Source organism: Clarias gariepinus, chromosome 1 (assembly GCF_024256425.1).
Source record: "Clarias gariepinus isolate MV-2021 ecotype Netherlands chromosome 1, CGAR_prim_01v2, whole genome shotgun sequence".
NCBI lineage: Eukaryota > Metazoa > Chordata > Actinopteri > Siluriformes > Clariidae > Clarias > Clarias gariepinus.
This window is the reverse complement of record NC_071100.1, coordinates 20,669,235-20,691,068: the sequence shown is the minus strand read 5'-3', so window position 1 is coordinate 20,691,068 and position 21,834 is coordinate 20,669,235. Positions and strand designations below refer to the sequence as shown.

The window sequence follows — 21,834 nt, the reverse complement described above, 5'->3', positions numbered from 1 at the left end:
ACATTCAAATGCAAATACTGTAATTCACCCTCCCCAGGTGTGAATCAGCTGTTCTTACCTATACATTCAGATAAACTGAAATGCACCCCTCCCCAGTTTAGGACCCTCTTGGTTCTGAGGCTTTTCTAAAGACTTGCAGTGATTCAGGCCTCTTTTAAAATTTGTGTAAATTAAATCTTCTGGATTCTAGATTATAAAGTTGACATTGTTACCGTTTTAATCCCTGGAATGGAACAAAATAAGATTTCCTTATGCGAGCATAAACTGCATTGTTGTAATCACTCTTTAGACAATAATATTCTTTGATATTTTTATTAAAAAAAAAAAAACAGAAAATGGGGCTAAGAAACACGCATCTCGGTTTCTTAATCCTCATGCCTGGTTTAGATGTCTAAAATTGTTTTCCATTAGTTTATACAAAAGCAGATATTCCGCTTTCTATAAGTACTGTATATATTTTGTCATGTCTTTGAGGCGAGTATACACAGAGTTTCTGTTCATTTCCTGACGCGCTCAAGTTCACCGAAAACAATACAGAATAGCGCACCCTGTTTGCTTTCATTATTTCAAAACTTTCAGAAGTTTTTTCATTATTGTAAATAAAAGTGGAGTCTTATAAAGGCTATGTAGCTTATATTTTTTTATTATATCGTATTTTTAACATAAATCTGGGAAACTTTTTCTGACGCTCACCCAGAGTTTTCTGGCTATACACTAGTGTCACTGTTCATGATATAATCTAAAGGCTAGATATAAAAGTATACATTTAATTTGCTTAAATTCGATGCAAATAAGAAATACATATATTTAATTTCAATTTTAAATTTGTACTGTAAGTTTAGTACTGTGATTGTAAATTCGTTTAATGTTTCACTTGTATTTCATAAGGTTTTGCCAGCTGTGTTGCAGCGGTGGTACAGCGCAATGGGGGTCATTATTTATTATTAAAGAAAATTATGAAGATCATAACAGCCTACTACATTTCATTATTATAATAACGCAAAAACACAAGCGAGGCTGAATGACATCGACATCTGCTGACGCAATAGAACGTCCTGACAATGTTTTAATTTTATAGTCATTTATTTCAGTTAATAAATTTACTACAAATTTAAAGAACACAATATATAAGATGACACAAAACCCTACACGTGTAGCTTTTCTAATTACACATGATAAAATTTAAAGGCTCACTGCATTAACTTTTATTTCGCTTAAATTCGACCCTAAAAATATTTTATTTGTAATTGTAATTTTAGCAGTTGATTTACCAGAAAGGACTATTCTGTTTTTTTTTTGGTTTTTTTTGTGCTATATATATATATATTAGCATGCCTATTTATACATTTAGAATCTGCATTTACATTTTCTGTTACATGTATAGAATTAGTTTCAGCTGAAACTCATGATCAATGGTGTTAGGGTACTTGGTAATAATTAATTTCAGCCAAATCATTAAAACTAACAATAGACTATGGCACTTTCTTGAGAGGGGGTTGAAAGGTGTCACTCATTTATTTATTCTCTAGAAGGCCCTAACTGCAAAGACCAAACTGTTACCTTCTTGTACTGTTATAAAAATTCTAACTATAAACAAACAAAATACAGCTTTTTTCTAAGAGGTAAACGGAAAAGTAAAGTTGTTCAGCTGTTTAGTGTCACTATGCAGATGTTACACCCAGTGTAGTTACCGAAATCTTTGGTTTAGTTCTCATTGAGTGGCCACACATCACTTCCACATTTCCACATTCCCGAATAGGCGCGTGGTCCGTTGCCTAGCAACACTGAAGGAAACGAGGCATAACTGTGGTGTTTGCTTCGGTTATGACATAGCATAGTTTATTATCTGCTGTGATAGATTTGATTTTATTCAAACACAATAATAAAGCTTTATATGCTCAGGAGGGGTCATTACATTGTTTTGACATCCGATACGTTCAGAAGATTCAAATAGACTGAACAAACTAATGAATTTTCTCAAAATGTTATAAAATTAAGTTAAGGTAAATCCCTAAATCTCCTTATAAAATTTCGCTGATTATCAACGCGGGAATGAATAGCGAATTGTCAATATGATATTATATTAATATTATATATAATATTAATATATATATATAAAACTGCAATGAAACCCGAGATAGTTACATATACGCACTAAATGACGCATAGCTAGTATGCACAATCCCTTGCGCCAGCTCTCGCTGCTCTAAGAGACTCTACTCACACAATAAACATTACTGGCATTAAAGTATGACTCAAACCTCTACTCGTTGCCAGATTATTGCAACTCTTTTTAACCCAGTATTTTTTTTCTGTATGAGCTAGTGCCTGATCTCGGCCTTGTTTTTTTCTTTGTCTCTTGTCTAGCAAATTAGATTTTGCTCTGTTCTTGGATTTACTGGATTCGAATTCCTGCTTGCTTTACAATTAACAGAACTGGTTATTCATTTTTGGACTATTCTGTGGGGAATGATGAGTTCTTCCGTTCAAGCACGAGGGAACAGTGAGAGAGATGGATTTACGGGCTTTGACATCCTGCTTTGTCTCACAGTAGCAAAAGTAACTGTTCACTTTAGACTTTGCTTAATGGATAGATTTACTGGCGCTTACACTTTTATTCTGTTTTATGGATAACAATACTGTGGAATTGTATATGAATATTTCAAAAGTGTTTGAACTTTCCTTTCGTCACTCTACTTTCTCACCCAGAAGTAGACCCTGGCCACCACACAGTGCATCCCTCCATGATGCTGTTTAACCTGCACTTTGATCTTCCTTTACAAACTCTCATGCTTTTTTATTTTATTCTGACAGAATAAGCTGGCTAGCAGACCCAGCAGACCTTTATGGTGTGAAAACAGCATTAGGAATTAAGGTGCTATTCTTGGCTCTCACCAGCAAGACCTCCATCAGATAAAACAGGCACATTTTAGCACCTTCAAGCTACTTAAAGAAAAATTCAACACCTTCAAACTACTCCTCCATTTCTAGTTTCTATTTCTTTTCCTGTTTCTGTTTCAGTGACCCCCTTATACCTTTCTTTTCCACCATTCTATGATAGAAAACCTGGAACCTGTCAGTCCTGCCTGTCCCAATGCACGTGAGTTACAAACTTCTTTTTAAAATGAGAGATCCAAAGTGGCCTACATCATCACCTTACTCCAAGGTAGGGCTATGAATAGAACATGGCTTCATGGGATACCCAGGGACTTTAGGTCCATTATCAACGACATGCAAAAAAGTATTTCAAAGATGGCAGGCTGCTGGACAAAAACTCCTCCAGAGCTCTTGCTAAACCTATGCCTATGCAGTTGAGTTCTGCTAATTGTTTGGCCTCCTGCAGTTGGGACAATCATGTCCTAGGTGACCATTTCTTTACAGTGCCTTAAAAAAGTATTGATAATATGCAGTAATATGATATAATTATGAATTATAATATTCCGACCTTGCATTGTGTCACAGACCTCGCTTTCACCTCACGTCATAGACCTTTTGCTCTCTCTGATTTTTCTGTTATCGACCTTAGGAACTGTTTATCGACCATGAGCCTGGATCACAGATTCTCTCCCGACTCTCCAGGGTCGACCCCTGTCTGCTCTACGATCAGAAGTAATTATCACAGATCAGCACCCTCATGAATCAGCCTCACAAAGCTCATTCTACACATGCCGGCTCTCATCCTGGAGCTCATTCAACTTGCGCCAGCTCCCCACTTGTGCATTTTTGCAAAGCTCATTCTTGCTGAGCTTATTCAGCATCCCCATTCCTGTCGCAGAGCTCAAGCTATGCTGTTACTAAATGCATTGACAATGCTTTCACACAACCTGCTACATCTGCTGTGTGAATTATTTCAACAATATATCACAATATCACATTACAATAAAACACAAAAAAATATTTTTGACTCTTCACCTGCACTTGGATCCACCACCACCACTGCTCCAATCCCTACCAGTGTATATATATATATATATATATATATTTTGGGCACCCATTCCTCAGAACTCGCCCAATGCACACTTTGGAGCATGAACTACACCTCCCCACATCGCCTACCTATAATGGGGATCCTTTCACCTACTGTTCTTTTCTCTCCCACTGTTCCCTTGTGCTTGAACTAAAGAACTCATCATTCCCCACAGAATAGTCCAAAGATACCTACATCGTATGTATTCACCTTTCTGTAAAGGAGAACAGCATTAAGGGATGCCCTAGTTCTCTGCTGCTTCAAATATAAAAACTGCAATAAAGAAATTATTATTAAATGATTTATAAAATTTATTTGACCATTTAGTTACGGGGAATTAGGCAGTGAACCAAATACTCAAGCTATGCGAGGGATCCCATACCGTCTCAGATTATACCATTGACTTTCAGACTCTGGCTCCCTCTTGTGGGTGGGATGTGCAGGCACCCTTCTCTACGGTGCTCTCTGACCGATTACACAAGCATTTTACCAAAGGATCGTCAATGTCGAATGATGACAATGCCTGCTTTTACTGCTGACAAACCGGCCATATCATGCGACAATGGCCGGGCAACAAATTATCACTACCTGTGACAGGTCTTTGGCAAGTCACACGTTGTATGACTATGCTTTTGATCGCCTCTCCGGCACCTTTTCACTCAGGCTCTATTCGCTCTCACGTCCAGAGAGAGAGGCAATGAAGCAGTACAACTCTGTGTCGCTCACAGCAGGGATCATACGCCCGTCCTTCTCCCCTGCAGGGCCAGGATTCTTTTTTGTAAAGAAAATGGATAGGTTCCTCAGGACCTGCATTAATTACAGGGGCCTGAACTAGATCATGGCTAAGAACCAGTACACTGCTTCGGGACATTAAGGTAAACCTATGAAATAACCTCTTGTTAGGATAAGGAAGTGCGTAGAGTGGAAGACCACCTTCAACACCCATACTGAACATTATGAATACGGTGTGGTCCTGTTTGGCTTAACTAATGCACCGGTGGTCTTTTGAGCATTCATTAACAAAGTCCACTTTACTTTTTCTCTCTTCGTTTTTTCCTGTTTCGATGACATCTTGATCAGGATTCACCCTTGACTTCTCCTTGACTTCTTCTCCCATCGACTCACATCCCCTGAATGCAACTATGATATAAAGGACCATGAACAATTTGCTGTCAACCTGGGTTTTAGAGAATGGAGACACTGGCTGGAAGAGTGGAACACCCTTATCTAGTCTGGACTGATCACAAAAATCTCAAATACTTACCGCCAAAAGTCACAATTCGCACCATGTACGATGGTCACTCTTTTTTTGTGCTTAAATTTCAAGCTTTTATACCACCCTCTTTCAAAGAACATTAAACCCAATGCCCTCTCCTAGCAGTTTTCCACCCTTCAGGACACACCCACCATATAAACTGTCCTTTCCCCTCATTGTCTCATGGCTGCTACCTGACTGGATGTGGGGAACCTGGTTCTTTTAAACAGGAACCAGATTCAAGCAGTCCCACCTGACTTGATTTACATACCAGTTTTTACATGGCCCTAGGTGCTTGACTGGTCTCACAACTCCAGATTGGCATACATGTACCCTCTTTCTACTACACCAATGCTTCTGGTGGCCAACCATGGATATGGAGGATATCAGAAACTTTGTGGCTTATTGGGATGTCTGCTCCAGAAATAAGACAACAAACCACCCCTGCTGAGGGAATCCTAAGACCTCAACCCATCGCCACTAGTCTCACATCTCCGTCGATTTTGTTACCAGATAAGAACACAACATCACCTGTATCCTAACCATTGTTAACCAGTTTTGCCTTGACTGCCTCATCCCACTACCCAAGTGTCCATTCACCAAGGAAACAGCTGACCTTCTGGTCACACACGTCTTCCGACTTCTTGAGCTCTCAGTCAAAATAGTCTCAGAGGCCTATTTTCAAACAGAACGGATAAAACTGGAACTTGAGAAGTCACTGAGGTGCATATCCTCTCATGATGCAGCTTCCCTGTGCTGCTTCTGCCCCCGAGTATACCCACAAATCGCTCCCCACTTCCTCCACAGAAATGTCTCCAATCCATTGCTGGGTATCTTGGGTATCAACCACTGCTATTTCCCACTTTGCAGAAAGGAGCTGCAGTCCACTCAGGCCAAGCTTTTGTCAATCGTTGCAAAAGGACATGACAATGGGCTCACACCCCATTGCAACATACAGTAAGCACCTTCCAGTGTAAGGCCAACCGTAGGCCAAAGGGTCATGCTATCTGCATGTGACCTCCCACTCAAGGCAACTTCCATAAAGCTCATCGGCCCATTCACAATCACCCACATAATCAATCCATGTTCCGTTAGGCCATGGCCCTGCTTCTATCCATGCACCAAATTAACCCCACGTTCCATGTCTCCCAGATCCACTGATTGGTCTTCTGCCCATTGTCTATACTCCCTACCCCCTCCACCATTTTGACTCATAGATGAGGATGAAGCCTTCATTGTCCGCAGGCTCCTCAAATCTGGGGCATGGTCTTCAGTGTCTAAAAGGACCAGAAGAAAGAATCTGGTCACCAGCAATATTCAATCTGGACCACCCTTTGAGCACTGATTTTCACAACCTCCAACACCCTCAAGAATGTGCCATTTGTAGGGGAAGGTACAGTCACGAGACACCAAGCCACGTCCTCACCTCTGTGATCACCTGTGCATTCCTGCTCCATAATCCACTTCACTCCTTTTTCGCCGCGTCACTTCTCTGCCACACACCTGTTCCCCATCTTTGATTATCATCACTCTCCTATTTAACACATACTCAGACCACACCTCTTTGCCAGAATAGTGTGCCTTCCATGCCCAATATTCCAGTGCTCTTTCTTGTCTTGCCTTCTCGATCACGACCTCGTTTCGCTTCACAAACCTTGCTTTTGTATTATGTCACAGACTTTTTGATCACTTTGTTTGTTTTTTTATATCAACCTTTAGAACTGTTAAGTAAAGTTTAGTTAAGTTAAGTAAAAATTATTTGTGTGGCCTGCGTTTGTTTTCAGCCCCCTTTACTCTGATAGCCCTAATTAAAATCCAGCGAAACCAATTGTCCCCAGAAGTCACCTAATTATTAAAATGAGTCCACCTGTGTGTAATTTAATCTCAGTATAAATACAGCTGTTCTGTAAAGCCCTCAGAGGTTTGTAAGAGAAAATTATCAAACAGCATAATGACAGGCAGGGCAAGAAGAGCATTAATCAGAGAGGAAGCCAAGTGGCCCATGGTATCTCTGGAGAACCTGCACAGTTCCACAGGACTATTAGTCGTGCATTCCAGAAATCTGGCCTTTATGAAAGTATGGCAAGAAGAAAGTCATTGTTAAAAGAAAGCCACAAAAAAAAAACATGTGGGAGACACAGCAAACATGGGGAAGAAAGTGCTCTGGTCAGATGAGGCCAAAATTTAACTTTTGGCCTAAATGTAACTAACACTGCACATCACCCTGAACACACCATCCCGCTGTGAAACAAGGTGGTGATAGCATCTTGTTGTAGGGATGCTTTTCTTCAGCAGGGATAGGGAAGCTGGTCAGTGTTATTGGGAAGACCGACGGAGCCAAATACAGGGCAATCTTGGAAAAAAAACAGTCAGAGTCTGCATAAGGCTTGAGACCGGGGTTTACTTCCCAGCAGGACAACGACTCTAAACATACAGCAAGAGCTACACTGGAATGGTTTAGATAAAAGTATATTCATATATGCACTGTACAACGATTGATGACTATATAGATGACTATAGCAACTCATATACAGAGGGTTGGACAATGAATCTGAAACACTGGCCAATTTAGTGCTGCAGGTTTTAGAGAGCTAAATTTCATTGTGGTCAAGCAGTTTATTAGTAAAATAGTGAGCCATAGTAGCCACAGTAAAATTTAAAATCCCAGGGAGGAAGAAACAGCACCCTTTCACAACCTTAAATTTCAACAAAGAGATTCACACCATTCAAGCTCTCATCGATTCAGTATCTGACCAAAACTTGATCTGTGCTTATGTGGAAACACTCAACATTTTGACCATTCATCATTACCCACAGTACCCTTTTAGTCAGACTGACAGTCTCCAATAATCATACAAAGACCATTTAATTTCGGATCATGAGCAAATCCCATACCCCAACAATTCTTGGACATCCCTGGCTGGTTCAAAACAATCTTTACCAAGACCAGGAATGTAATATTGGACTGGAGTTGATCTCTGAGGAGCTTTTAGCAAATCTCTCTGCCACCACATCGCCACGTCCCAGGTACTATTGTACTCCTCCCAGGACGAGGGGAAGGGGTGGGGCTCTGTACTCTTTCCCCTGAGAGAGAAGCATTAACCATGTTTCTAAATCCCTTGTAGCTGACATTACTTGATCATCTTCTTCTCTGACATGTGCTAGATTTTCCATTGTGGAGGAAAAAGGAAAAATCCTTGATCTGGCATTGATTATCATGTAGTCAATGAGATCACCATCACAAACATCTACCCCCTTACTCTCATGACTTGATCATAAATCAGGTTGAATGAAAAACAACATTTAACAAGCTCACCAGTCACTATGAATATCTGGTGTTCCCATTTGGGTTAACTATTGTGCCTGCCATTCTTCAAGCCTTAATAAATAATGTCTTAAAGAAATTTCTAAATGTGTTCATTTGTCTATCTACAGTAGATGACCATACTTAGACCATCCTACCACCACACTGCCTTGTTGCTATGACCCTGCTAGAAATCAAAATCCAGGTCAGACAGCCCATGGAATAGAAAACAGGTCAGAGTAATGTTCCTCCCAACCATCTGTTTACCTTGACCTAAATTTGACCTTTGTTTCTTTTATCATCCACATTTTTCAGGTCCTTGGACTTCCAGTCAAAATTATCTCTGATAAAGGGCCTTGTGTGTGCTACACCTAGCCTGTCCTTCAGTTACCACATGCAGACTAACCAACAGACACAGGTTTCTACATTAAGGTTAAGGCTTACAATACCTTATGGCCTTGGAGGGCTATGGACCCAAGGAGCTGAGTACTGGTGAAATTCATCCTGAATCTCTCCTTGATCATGGATTTACATTTACAGCATTTGGCAGATGCCTTTATCCAGAGCAGCTTTAAATTTGATCTTATTGCACTTAAGATAAAATTAACTTAACACAACAGTGGCAACTTGGTGGTGGTGAGGTTTGAACCTGAGACCTCCCGATCAGTAGTCAATTTACTATTAACCTAGCGCTGGCCCCTGGATTTACATAGGCAACACCTACAGTGGCATCCATGGGGAGAGGGGTACTGTCATAAACTGCTCCAGTGTTTCTTTGCCCTAGTTTCCCATGGTGCCTCCGTATTCCTGTCTGGATCTCCATTCCGTTCCGTCAATCAGCGTTTGCTGATGGTTTTTAAACACCTGACTCTATTTACATAATGAAGGTTAGCAGCAAAAAGCTTAACTCAAACCTTTCCTCATATTTTTCTATAAGGGTAATGGGTAATCTTGACTTTGTTTGTTCTTTGGATTGTTGTTTTTTCCCAGGCTGTCATGTTTTTCTCACGACCCCGGGACTGCCTCACCCACATACCGGATGCTCATTCATGGCTGATTTCTTCTGGCATTTAAAGAAGCCCAATGTGCATTCTTTGTGCTCTCTCTTGCCCAATTTTCTCAGGTTTATCACGGATTGTTTTTAAATTATTATTAGGTTCGCTTTTGTCCCATGTTTTCCCCAGTCATCTCATGCTTTGGATTAGTTTCTATGCTGTTGCATTCCATGAACTCAACTTTATGCTTCCACTCTCTTAACTACGGCTCAGTCTAATGACTTGGCTTTGTTACAATGCTGACTGGTTTCACAGTACTGATCACATACTTCCACTTTATCGACTACAGCTATGTCTAATGATCTGGCTTTGTTACAACTGATTGATTTCATGGCTGCGATCTCCTGCCTTCATTTTATCGAACTTGACTTAAGCTTAAGGTGCGGGTCTGTTGCAATGCTGGTTGCAATGCCGGACTCTGTCTGGATTCGCAGCTTTGACCTTTGACCACATGCAGTGCACTACATCACATGACCTCGAATTAAGACTCTCAAAGAAAGAAACTTGAATCAGGCATCAGATCAATGTAAGTAAAGTGTTTTTTTTTTATTTTATGAGCTGTATGCCATAATCATCTCATTTATGACAAATCAGGGCTTGAACTATCTTGCTTTGCATGTAATGAGTCTATCTCATATATTAGTTTCACTTTTTAAGTTGCAATACTGAAATAAATTAACTTTTGCACGATATTCTAATTTTTTCGAAAAATTTAACAATGCTTTAGGACCAAGATTCCAAAACACTGCTTTAAAATGTTGATTTCACTGTTTGAAACACTGTTTCCACAGTTTATACACAGATTATATAATCCAAAGATTTTAGTCCTGTCAACATTTACTTTTTAATCACACAGGAAACACCTCGTGAAAGTAAACATCTTTTGTGCCAGCCACTACTGCCTGTGGCTTACTACCTGAGAAATAATGATTCTGCACCATGTTTTTTCCCACATTTTACCATTTTTGCAATTTTTAGGTTCATATAAAGGTGGACTGGTTAGTGAGAGGCGACTGGATGATTATTGGCTACACAGAATGATGTAAATAAGCTTGAAGTGATTGACTGGCTATCTCACCCCAGGTATCTCTCTCTGCAGGACACAGAGGGCGGAGTCAGGGTTGATTGAAAGCTGAAGCCAGATGGAGTGTGTAAGGAGGAGGCGGTCCAAAACACTTAGACTCCTCTGAAGACAGTCATCCATCTAAAGTGAAGAGCAAAAAAAAAAAAAAAAAACACTTGTAGAAAACAGTTAAGTTACTTGACCTGTGATTCACAGGCAGAACACACACACACACACACACACACACACACACAAAACATATGGTATATTCATGTATCAAAAACAGTAAGATTATAAAAATATAACAGCATTTGCTTGTCTGATCTTTTTGATGTTTGTTACTCCATACAGTAAGTTTAAGACAGATGTTTAATTTCATATACTGTAAGGCTCAAGTTGGTTAAAATGGTTAAGAAATATTTTTCCTTAAATAAAATATTGCCCTGTAAGTATTCACCCCCTTAAACATTTCCACATTTTGTAGTATTTACGCTAGATCTGAATACCTGCGATTATTGATAGTTCAGACCGAGTAATCTGATTATGGAACGCATTCAGCAAGTGTTAATAACAATGTTAAGTTATTAACAATAGTGTTAATAATGACGCACTGGGACATTTAAGTAAATGTGACAGGTGTTCTATCAATCGTTAATTATACTAACTGTCTGTCACCAGCATTGGAGAGAGTGGGTCGGGATGGAAAGAGGTGAAAACAGTTGCCTTCCAAACCCCACATTCAAAAGCAGTCATGGAAAGATCTGATAAACAAATTTGACAACGTTATGTCATCTTGAAACAACAATTTGTGTCCTTATCAACTGCTTATAAGTCATCCAGTTGTTTTAAGTATTGCAAACACAAGGCTAAATCCCAAATCCCTCTAAACTGCACTCTACATACAGTAGCACACTAGCTTTCTATTTAACACTATTTGGGATTTAACCCACTAAACCTAGCTAATATTCGAAACTATAGGAAGTGCAAATCTAAAGTAGGTTTCTCAGGATTGTCCAACTCCTCCATGATTTATTCTCCTCATCTTTTGGCTGCAAAGTACTGGTGGGAATTTTAAACTACTTTCACTTCTGTTTACACTGTCGGTCACTAACTGCCTGACAGTTTAGATTTTAGTGTGCTACTTCACGTATGAACAACTTTAAAAATTCTCTACTATCTCTCACAATTGTCTCATCCTAAACTCAAAACTTGAAACATGTTCAACTTAAGGAACTATGGGTGAATGTGTCATGTCTTTTTGCCTCAGTAAGGCTAAAACAGATGCCAGCTGGAAACAATTACTTTGTCATGATGTCATTCCAGGGTCATTATAAGACTCACACACACACACACACACATACACACACGCACACACACAGCCACTGATGACAAAACACTTTCCTGTCTCACTCTTTCACTCTTTCTCTCTCTCTTTCTCTCTCTCTCTGTATCAGCAGTGTGACACTGTGTGGGCAGCGCAGAGAGAGCTTGAGTGTGGCGGCAGATGGTTCCCATGGCAACAGGTGCCTACACATGATGACAGGCATTCCCACTCAGTCTTAGACACCTACTCTACCAACACACACACACACACACACACACACACACACACCACACTCCCGCTCTCTCACACATACACTCACTCCTCATCAAAAAGACTGGAAAAAACTTGGCACAACATAGAGGGTTATTCTCTCTCTCTCTCTCTCTCTCTCTCTCTCTCCTTCAGTCTGGTTAGTTTTAACAGAGTTTTCTCCTCATCATAACTCCTATAATGCACTTGAGGTTATTTTTATAGATCATGTTTTTTGAAGCGTGGTCGGCTGTCGCTCCCTCAGCCCAGCTTACATAAGAGAATAGCATGCACAGCTATGAAGGGAGTGCAGTAAAGTCACAGAGGTAACTACACAACCAGTGGAGGAAGCAGAGCATTTTTTTTATTAGACTCTATTAATAGAGTTATTATTATTTCAGTCATATCCTGAGCATTTTTTCACTGTCCTCTTTATAGCAGCAAGTGTGTCTAAGTTACAGTTCCAATACTTCTGTTGAAGAAAAGCCACAAATCCATCCATCCCTTACATCAATCCTGTTTAATCAATTCTTTCTATATATCTATCCACTCCATAATTACTGACATCCAGGAAACTTTTTTAAACTGGCTTGCTAATTGCCCTAGGAGTAAATGAGAGAGAGAAAGAGAGAGAGTGTGTGTGTGTGTGTGTGTGTGTGTGTGTTTGTTTGTGTGTATGTGTATGGTTCTCTAATTAATTGGCATCTCATCCATGGTGTGTTACCATGTTACTGATTTAAGACTGGCTTTAAAACTATTGGCATCCCTACAGATATCATGTTCAAGAAGGTTTCACAATAGACTTAAATTACCACAGTACTGAGGTGCTTTCTGTAATGATATAAGGCTCAAGACACTTATCATATCCAGAATATTATGTAATCATTTGTGATTTTTTTTTTTATAAGACTAAAGTAAAAGTATTTATGGAGCACCAAATATTCATAGTGTAGATGGTACTAATTGTGGAGTTTACTGAATATTTCCCCTGTTTGGTAAAATTATAATGACCTCCTGGACACATTTTAGTGTTTTTCCTGCTATACCACACCCACTTAAATTAGGGAAAGATGGGTAATTACAGTAGCTGATTAGTTAAATCAGGTGTGAACTCATTAGCTAAGTAGTTAATTAGCTGATTGGTTAAATCAGGTGTGCTATAGACATTTATTAGTTGAGAAAAATTAGGTCTTCCAGGGCCAAACATTCACATAGATGTTTTATCCGCTGTAGAATATGCTGTTCCTTCCATATTATTATTTTATTATTTTACTAAAGGTAATTAACTTCATAATTATTGGCCTCGTTATAAATAGTAAGAAGGACATTAATGTTGTATACAACTGGTGTTCAACTCAAACCGAGACTAGTGATGAAATTTCTTGCTCGGAGGCAACTGCAGTTGTTCCTGTGAACATTCAGCTTCACCAAGTATGAAAACTGTACACACAATCATCCATGAACACTAACTGCACATTAGAGAAATCCTGCTGGCAGATATTACATATGTTTGGACCATTAAAAAAGTTCTTGGTAGGCTAGGTTTCAGGCATGAAGCAGGCAGTCCGATCATTGTGCTGGCATACTGAGAAATATATATCTGGCATAATATCAAATATACTTTGATTGTATCCAACCACTAGAGAAACACTAGTATAAGTGCATTAGTGTAGCAGGGGTTTATATATAGAGAAATAAAGGTAGGCTTTACTCTCATATTGGTGGCTCAGTGTTAGTTTTTTCAGTGTTAGCCTGCCATGCGGGTACAGTATGGCCTGGGTACAATTCCCACCCAATGCCCAAATTCCAGCCACTGGATGCAGTGCTAGTCCCAAGTCCATCAACAACTATGTTCTGTTTTTCTGTATGAATAAAAGTCCCTGGTTTGACTTCAGTGCAGTTTTTAAGTGATGATTTCATTTATTAAGGGAAAAAAGCTGTTCAAACCTATTTGGCCCTATGTGAAGAAGTAATCGCCCATAAACTTAATAATTGGTAACTGCAATAACTGTGATCAAGCATTTGTGATAATTGTGATAACTGGCAATTAGTCTTTCACATCACTGTGGACGCATTTTGTTTTAATGCATCCACATTGGAGGGTTTTTAAGCAAGTTAAAGGTCATCTCAATCAGATTATGTAAGTGCAGACACTGACTAGGCCATTACAAAAACCTTTATTTTTTGAGTCATTCTAAGGACATGCTGGTGTGTTTTGGATCATTGTCCTGCTGCATAACCCAAGTGTGGTTTAGCTTTAGGTCACAATCTGATGGCCGGATATTGTCCCTCAGGATTTTCTGGTAGAGCACAGGGTTCCATCAATTAGGACAAGTTGTCTTGGTCCTGAAGCTGCAAGCAGCCTCAGCCTTGGAACTCTCCCATGGGTGCCATTTTTGCCCAGTCTCTTTCTTATTGTTGAATCATGAACACTGACCTTAACTGAGGCAAGTAAGGCCTGCAGTTCTTTGATGTTGTAGGTTGTCTCGGTTCCTTTATGAGCTTCTGGATGTGTGTTCACTGATTACTTTTTGTAGGCCAGCCACTCCTATGAAGGTTCACCACTGTTCTTAGTTTTCTCCATTTGCGGAGAGATTTAGAAATGGCTTGATAACACCTTCTAGATTGATACAGTATATGTCAATTACTTTGTTTCTCATCGGTTCTTGAATTTGCACTTTGTCAGACAGGTTCTATTTGAGTATTTTTTTAGTGTGTGTGTGTGTGTGTGTGTGTGTACAATACAGTATGTATAAATTAGTTTGATGATCTCAATCATTTAAGTGTGAAAAATGTGTTAAAGAAAATAATAAATTCAGAAACGGGGCAAAGATTTTGTCACAGCACTATATAATGATTCTAACTTTACTTAAATGTTCGGAGAAATTTAGTCAATAAAGATAATCCCTGCACAAGTGTTGTTTTATTTTTAAAATAAATAAAACCACAGAAATTTTTATCTTAATGAAACTTGTTTTTTAATATTGCTTTGTGTTTAGGAACCTTTTCATAATCTATGACCATTTCCTGTTTCACTGGGAATTAAAAATGAGGCAATACACAAAAAAGATCCCTATCATACATAGGTAGACTTATCTTACTACAGTACATTTAATTAGTAAAGAGCTCTAAATTGACATGAGAAAAAAAGCTGTTGAGCTGCATCGATTAGAGAATGGCTACACAAATTAGTATTCAGTTGAAATGACTAGTTAGTACCATATTAAACAGGTTTGTGAACCATGGAGCTGTTAAGAAAAAATTGACAGGAAAGGCCTCATTTGCATATTGCCCAACTACACAGTGTAGAGTGAAGCAAAGAAGGGCTCAAAAATCACAGTTTCTGAAATGATAAATTTAGCTAAAGCTCTGAATTTAACCCTTTAAAAATCAACCGTAAGATACCTCCCTCCATGAACAGAAACTTTTTGAATGAGTTCCACAGAAGAAGCATCCCCTGAGACCAAGACACATTTCCCAACAGAAAACTGAACTCTGTCAAGTAACATGAAAAACACAAGTAACACTGTGGACCAACATTGGACCAGTGGAGTCTTGTTTTGTGGTGAGATGAGACAAAAATTTTGTTTTTTGGCTATGTAAATCATCAATATTTTTTGGCAAAAGAAGGAACTGAATACGATGCGTTTTGTAGCTGTTTTCCTGCCAGTTGTCCAGGGGCTCTTAGTAAGTTCAGTGGCATAAAAAGTCTCATCAATTACCAGATAATTTTAGTGGAAAATCTGGTTGCCTTTGGCTAAAACTGGGCTACGGTTGGGTTTTCCAACAAAACGATGACCAGAAGTACACATAAAACACGGCAAAGAAATGGATGCAGCTGCACAAAATCAAGGAATTATATTGGCCCTCAGGATTACCCATTTGTTTAACTCCTTACATGTGTAGTTCCTTTTATATATTAATAAGCAATTATTATTGAGTTGACTGTAGTCTTAATATTTAATGTTCAATTTTATTCTTATCTGACTACAACAAATATAAGGTCATTTGTAATTTCAATAATGTATCCTGAATTATTTTTTGCTCTTGATAACGGTCTTTATTTTTTATTGGAGGTTAAAAATAAGTTATTTTGAATCTTGACAACTCTATAAATCTAACTAAAATCCTGATGCCATGGGTCTTTTGGAAAGAAAAACAACTTTCCGTCCCTTTCATGTTGAAAGCCTTTAGGGTTCATCAAGAGGAATTTTTAATTTGAAAGAAGACTTTTCATCAAATGCAAAAGCACAATTAATTGATTATAAAAAAAAAAACATATTATATATGTACATATGTTTTTGAGATTTAAAAAATGTCATGAAAAAAGTTCTGAAGTTTTGATGTATGGTTAATTCCAATTATTTCAGCACAATCACTTTGCATCTTTTATACTCAACCAATAATTCTGGACTTGAATCAATCTAAAATTCCCAATTCTCATTTAAATCCCCTTTATTATTTAATTTAATGTTTCTTAATGTTCCTATTTTTATTTTGCCATTGGTGTATGTACTGTAAGTGACCTCAAAAATCTATAGGAATGGATTATTCCCTACAGACACACCCATAAAATCAACAACACTAATCAGAGGCAAACAACAGCCACATGATAACAAAACACAAGCACATAGCCCCAAAATAGTTTACAATGCACAAACACCAGCAGGCATCAGCAGAGAAAGACCTACTGTACACTTTTAGCTTGACCTACACTGACCGGTATATTATTAGAGATCATGGATGAGGAAGAGAGAGTTAGAAAGAGTTAGAGAGACAGAAAAACTGAGCAGGGTTGATCATTTACAGAGTAGGCTCTCCTTATATAAAATCAGCAGCTAACAGCCTACACACTCGGTTATGCAATACAGCAGCGGGAGTTAAAACCAAGAACCGAGAAGCGAGAAGGAGAGAGAGAGCAAGAGAGAGAGAGAGAGAGAGAGAGAGAGATAGAGAGAGATCCACTTAAATCACCAATTTATCCAAATTATTAGATAGAGCTGTTAAACAAAGTGTCCATAAGCCTAAGATAAAGACACAAAAAAATAAGTGATCAATCTCACTCACAAAAATAGGGGCAAAAGGGAAAAAAAATCAAATGTCAGTTTAACATGTCTGCTAACAAGCATCGGGAGAGAGAGAGAGAGAGAGAGAGAGAGAGAGAGAGAGAGAGAGAGAAGGCAGAGTTGGGGGGAGTTTGACTTTTTCAGGTTAAAATGAAAATTACATAAAAGGCAAGCCACGGAAAAGGCAGGAAAAGAGAGTGCGCGCAAGAGAGAGAGAGAGTGAGACAGAGAGAGAGAGAGAGAGAGAGAGAGAGAGAGAGAGAAGGCAGTGGGAATATTAAATAAAAGCAGAAGAAAAGAGCATCCGAAAAAGGAAGAGAAAAAAAATCCCCTGTGAAATTGAATATTAAGAATAAAAGCAATACAGCAATGCCACTTTTGGCAGGAAGGAAAATGGACATATAAGCTACTGAACAGCTACTTAAGGACCTATTGTGGCCACAGCTGTACACACCATTAATCTTATTAATAATAATATAATCTTTACTAATCTATCAAATAAATTACTCAGAAAATGATATGTTGAAGAATATCCTGCACAGTCACTGCAAAATGATCATATGCATGCATGAGAAGTTCAGGCAGTTTGACACATTTTGGAGTATCAAAACTTTGCTAGACTTTCTCTCTTTCTAGACTGCCAAGCTAAACTGTAAAAGTTGAGACCTTCAAGAACTCGGCTAACTTGGCTCTCTTGGCAAAACTCACATCACATCCTGGCACACTATAAGAAACTCTATTCTCCACCAATAAGCAGATCTGCCTCAAGCAGAAACGTGATCTACACAATTTTTTATTTAAAATGTTTTACTGGGACATCATTTTCTACAAAGGTTTTTCAACCAAATTTAACTGTAAGCCACATTATCCCTGGATATTTAAGTGACTGTAAAGGTTAATTATCAAATTTATTTAGTTCATTAACATGGGGAAACAAACTAGTGTAGTATAGAATTTAGTATCTGACATTGCGATGTCTGTCAGCTATGGTCTCACCGTGGATGGCAAATGGGACGTAACTTACCAGATACCACTGCAAAACGAACACATCTACAAATTCCCTGTGGTAATTTCTGTGATCTAAGCCTATATTCAAACCTCTTTATCTCCTGTCGCTCAGTGGGGTATACTACAGGCAAGGCATGGATAATGCATTGTTCTATAATACACCAAAATACAGAATGGATCACAGCTATACAGTAAGTCTGAAGAATTGGCAGCCATCAACATACATAAAACTCTGTAGTGCGCATTTTGCTTATAAGTGTTACTTATTAGAAAGCTAGAAATGTCAGTATTAGTTACCTGCATATCATTTTATGAAGCATAAATCAGAGTATATTCCATAGCATTGTCTCGTCTGCATTAGAAGCTCAGCGTAAACGAACTAATGTTAGGACTAGCAAGTGCCAACTAATCCAGATCCAGGAGGAATCACATATTTATAACCCGTCTGAAGTAATCACAATGTCAGATTAATTACAGTACATGTTTACCACATAATGATATAAATCATGTGGTATGAAATTTAGTAGACCTCAGAGCTTCATGTGCTTTATGAGCTTACTGTGGAAACATCCCTGGAGGCATTAAGTATGGGTTTTGATTTCAGTCTTCACAAGTTTCTCTACATAACTTTGTTTATGAGCACCCTTGTGGTGACTCACCTCATTTGACAGAGTGTGACTGACATTTGTGTTAAGTAGGCTAATGCTATTATGCTATTTTTTTTTTTTTTTGGCTCAGAAAATCACCTTGAATGTAATTATCAATAAAAATCCATAGTAGCCTAATGTTGGGTGATGGTACTTCCCTGTCCACTGTTGTGATTGACGTCATGGAAGTCATGTGACTGCAAAAGATCTATATAGGGCTTTTTTATAGCAACGTTTACTATCTTTTTCCTAACAACTGTTACTATATCCTTTACACACATATCATAGACTTACATATACATGATACGCAGCACAGCTCCACTTTCCTCTGTGTTGCCTAAATTAAAAACAGGCATCTTGCATTTTGTTTGAAGTGCCTTAGAACGAGAGAAAGTGAAGACCATTAGATCCTAGGCCTGCTTGTAAGCGACAACTGAGCCAGAGGCAGGTAGAGACTTTTGATGTCGAACTTTTGATGAAAGTTGGTGCAGACAAGACTGTTGGAGGCAGATCCTGTGGTGGGGAGTGAATGTGAAGCCTGAGTCTATGTGGCAGAGGTCACTTGAGCAAGAGTCAGTACAGTGCAATTAAACTGGTAATCCTGAAGTTTGTATGGTGGAGTCCATTGCAACTCACATTGCACAGTTTGCCAAGTTTGGCCAAGGTCTGTTCAAACAGCTGAACAAGAGCTTCTGTAGTATATTTATTTTGTCAGATGTCTCAGATGTCTTTATATCCATTATGTAAAGATGCAAGATTCAAAGAACTTTATTCATCCCAGAGGGTAATTTTGATCAGTTCTACCCAATACCCATGAATCCAACCCACACCATAATAAAAATAATTGAATAATGTCTACAAAATGTTATTTTAAATAAAACGTTAAAGGAAATATAAATGTGACCAAGGGTCTTAAATGTTGTGACAAATACCTATATCTGGGTATACAAATATTTATATCGCATATGCATGTATGAATATATTTACAATTAGTCTCCATGTAGGTGCGCTGTTAATATGTTGAACTGCCTCAGCTCTGACATGGCTACAAAATAGAGTGAATTAGCTGTGAAAGAAGGTGAGGGCTTGGTGCCACAGGTGGTATGTGCAAGCAGAACACCCACTCACAGGAAACTAATTTTGGCATCAGACCAACGCATTAGAAATATTATGTTCAAACTATAAGTATTAGATTCTCCATAAAAACTAACTGAATTCCACAAGCTGTAACATTTCTTAGTATTAAACAGGTATCATCATTGTGCTACAACCTACACTATATCCATAAAAACATATTTTAACAATAGTTTAATAGTTTGTTTTTGGAAAAACTTATACCTTTACAGGTATAAATTTAAACTTGATCTAGAATAAAAAAAACAAGAAAGCATAAAAATGATTTTTTCATCACTAATCTCATTAATGCCTCCACAAGGCAATAGTGCGGTACAACCAAATATGATAATGACGTCAACAAACAAGTGACATCGTCATTGACACATGAGAAGCAGGTGCGAGTGTGTGCTCCATCCATGAGTCAGAGGACAGGGAACAGTACAGCTCCATATGTGAACAAGGTGCACCAGGTGTGTGTTTGTTTGTGTGTGTATTAATGGCACATAAGAGAGTAACAGAAAGAGAATATCAGAAAGAATAAAGTAGAGAGAGAGAGAGAGAGAGAGAGAGAGAGAGAGAGGGAGAATTTGTAGTTGTTTCCTACAAAGCTTTCACAGTCTTCACACTTCCGCCCCCACATGGCAGAGCAGAGCTGCTCGGCACTAAGATGCCATTACTTCACTGTAGCACCAGGCAGCAGGCTATAGTGAGACCTGCGCTCACTTACTCACACTTGCACAACAGAAGCTGTGGAAAAGTGTCACAGGCATATAATGCATAAATGATTAAGAGCACAATCCTTCACTCTTCATTACAATAGTCACCAAAACCACAGCTCCACTGGGGTGCACTTACATACAATTACAAAATTTAAAAAAGGGCTCATCCAGTCATAGAACATAAAAAGACAGGAAAAAAAACATAGCCTCCATCGAGTTTGAAACTCTACTTATATACTTAACATATCTGAAAGCAAGTAGTGTGTGTAGCGTATAAAAAGCAAGCCACCCAAAAGTGCTGGATGCATCACAGTCTGAAACACAAAGGGCTGGATGGATGCTGAGGTGCAAACATTCCAAAGGAAAAAAAAACAATGTACATATTCATATGCTTAAAATATTTTTAAATTGTGAAGACAGATCTAAGAGCATTTTATATTACAAATGTTTTATTGGGGAAAACATTAATTAGTTACTATAATTGAAATAATTAGTAAGAATAAAAACAGAACTGGTTATTAAAGTTCCATCTGAGTTGCCTGTTCATGTTTAAATATTACAGTAGACTATTTAAAAACGGATAGAGTGACGCACTTTACCTTTTCTCTTTATTTCTCAGCTGCTCCTCTTCTGAAGTTCAGCATGGCATCAGTGGCTCCGCGCAGCTCCTCCCCGCATCACATCGCCTGCTTATTCTCATTTAATGCCATTAGAAAGACACCAGTCCCAGAATTCATCTTGCTGATATGATTCAGTCGGTGATTCGCCCACTGAACTCCTCACACCCGCTTCTCTCTGCTACTCGCTCATTTTAAACGCACACGCGCACGCAAACATACGCACGTACACACGCAACTTTTTCCCCAACGTCGAGACACTTACGGGTGCCGGAGCTCTCTGTGCGCATGCGCAGCAGACGCAGCGCCCATTTCAACCCAAAAGTGAAACTGAAGGATGAGAATTATGCCTTTTTTTTTTTTTTTGGCGAATCGAAGAGTTCAATGCCCTGACCTGAAAAGTTGCGACCTGTGTGTACTGTGAGCAGAGGTGTGAAAGTATGT

At 38.7% G+C, this 21,834-nt stretch overlaps 1 protein-coding gene across 1 annotated transcript in view; it reads right to left on the bottom strand.

Moving 5' to 3' along the window:
- The window catches only part of rin1b (Ras and Rab interactor 1b), a 42,111-nt gene extending 20,494 nt beyond the window's left edge, over window positions 1-21,617 (bottom strand). The window contains exons 1-2 of the mRNA XM_053503551.1: window positions 21,373-21,617; window positions 10,660-10,785 (exon numbers count right to left, since the gene is read on the bottom strand). Coding sequence (XP_053359526.1) covers window positions 10,660-10,785 — 126 coding nt within the window. The 5' untranslated portion in view covers window positions 21,373-21,617. The remainder of the gene's footprint in view (window positions 1-10,659; window positions 10,786-21,372) is intronic.
- Between the last annotated feature and the right edge of the window lie 217 nt (window positions 21,618-21,834).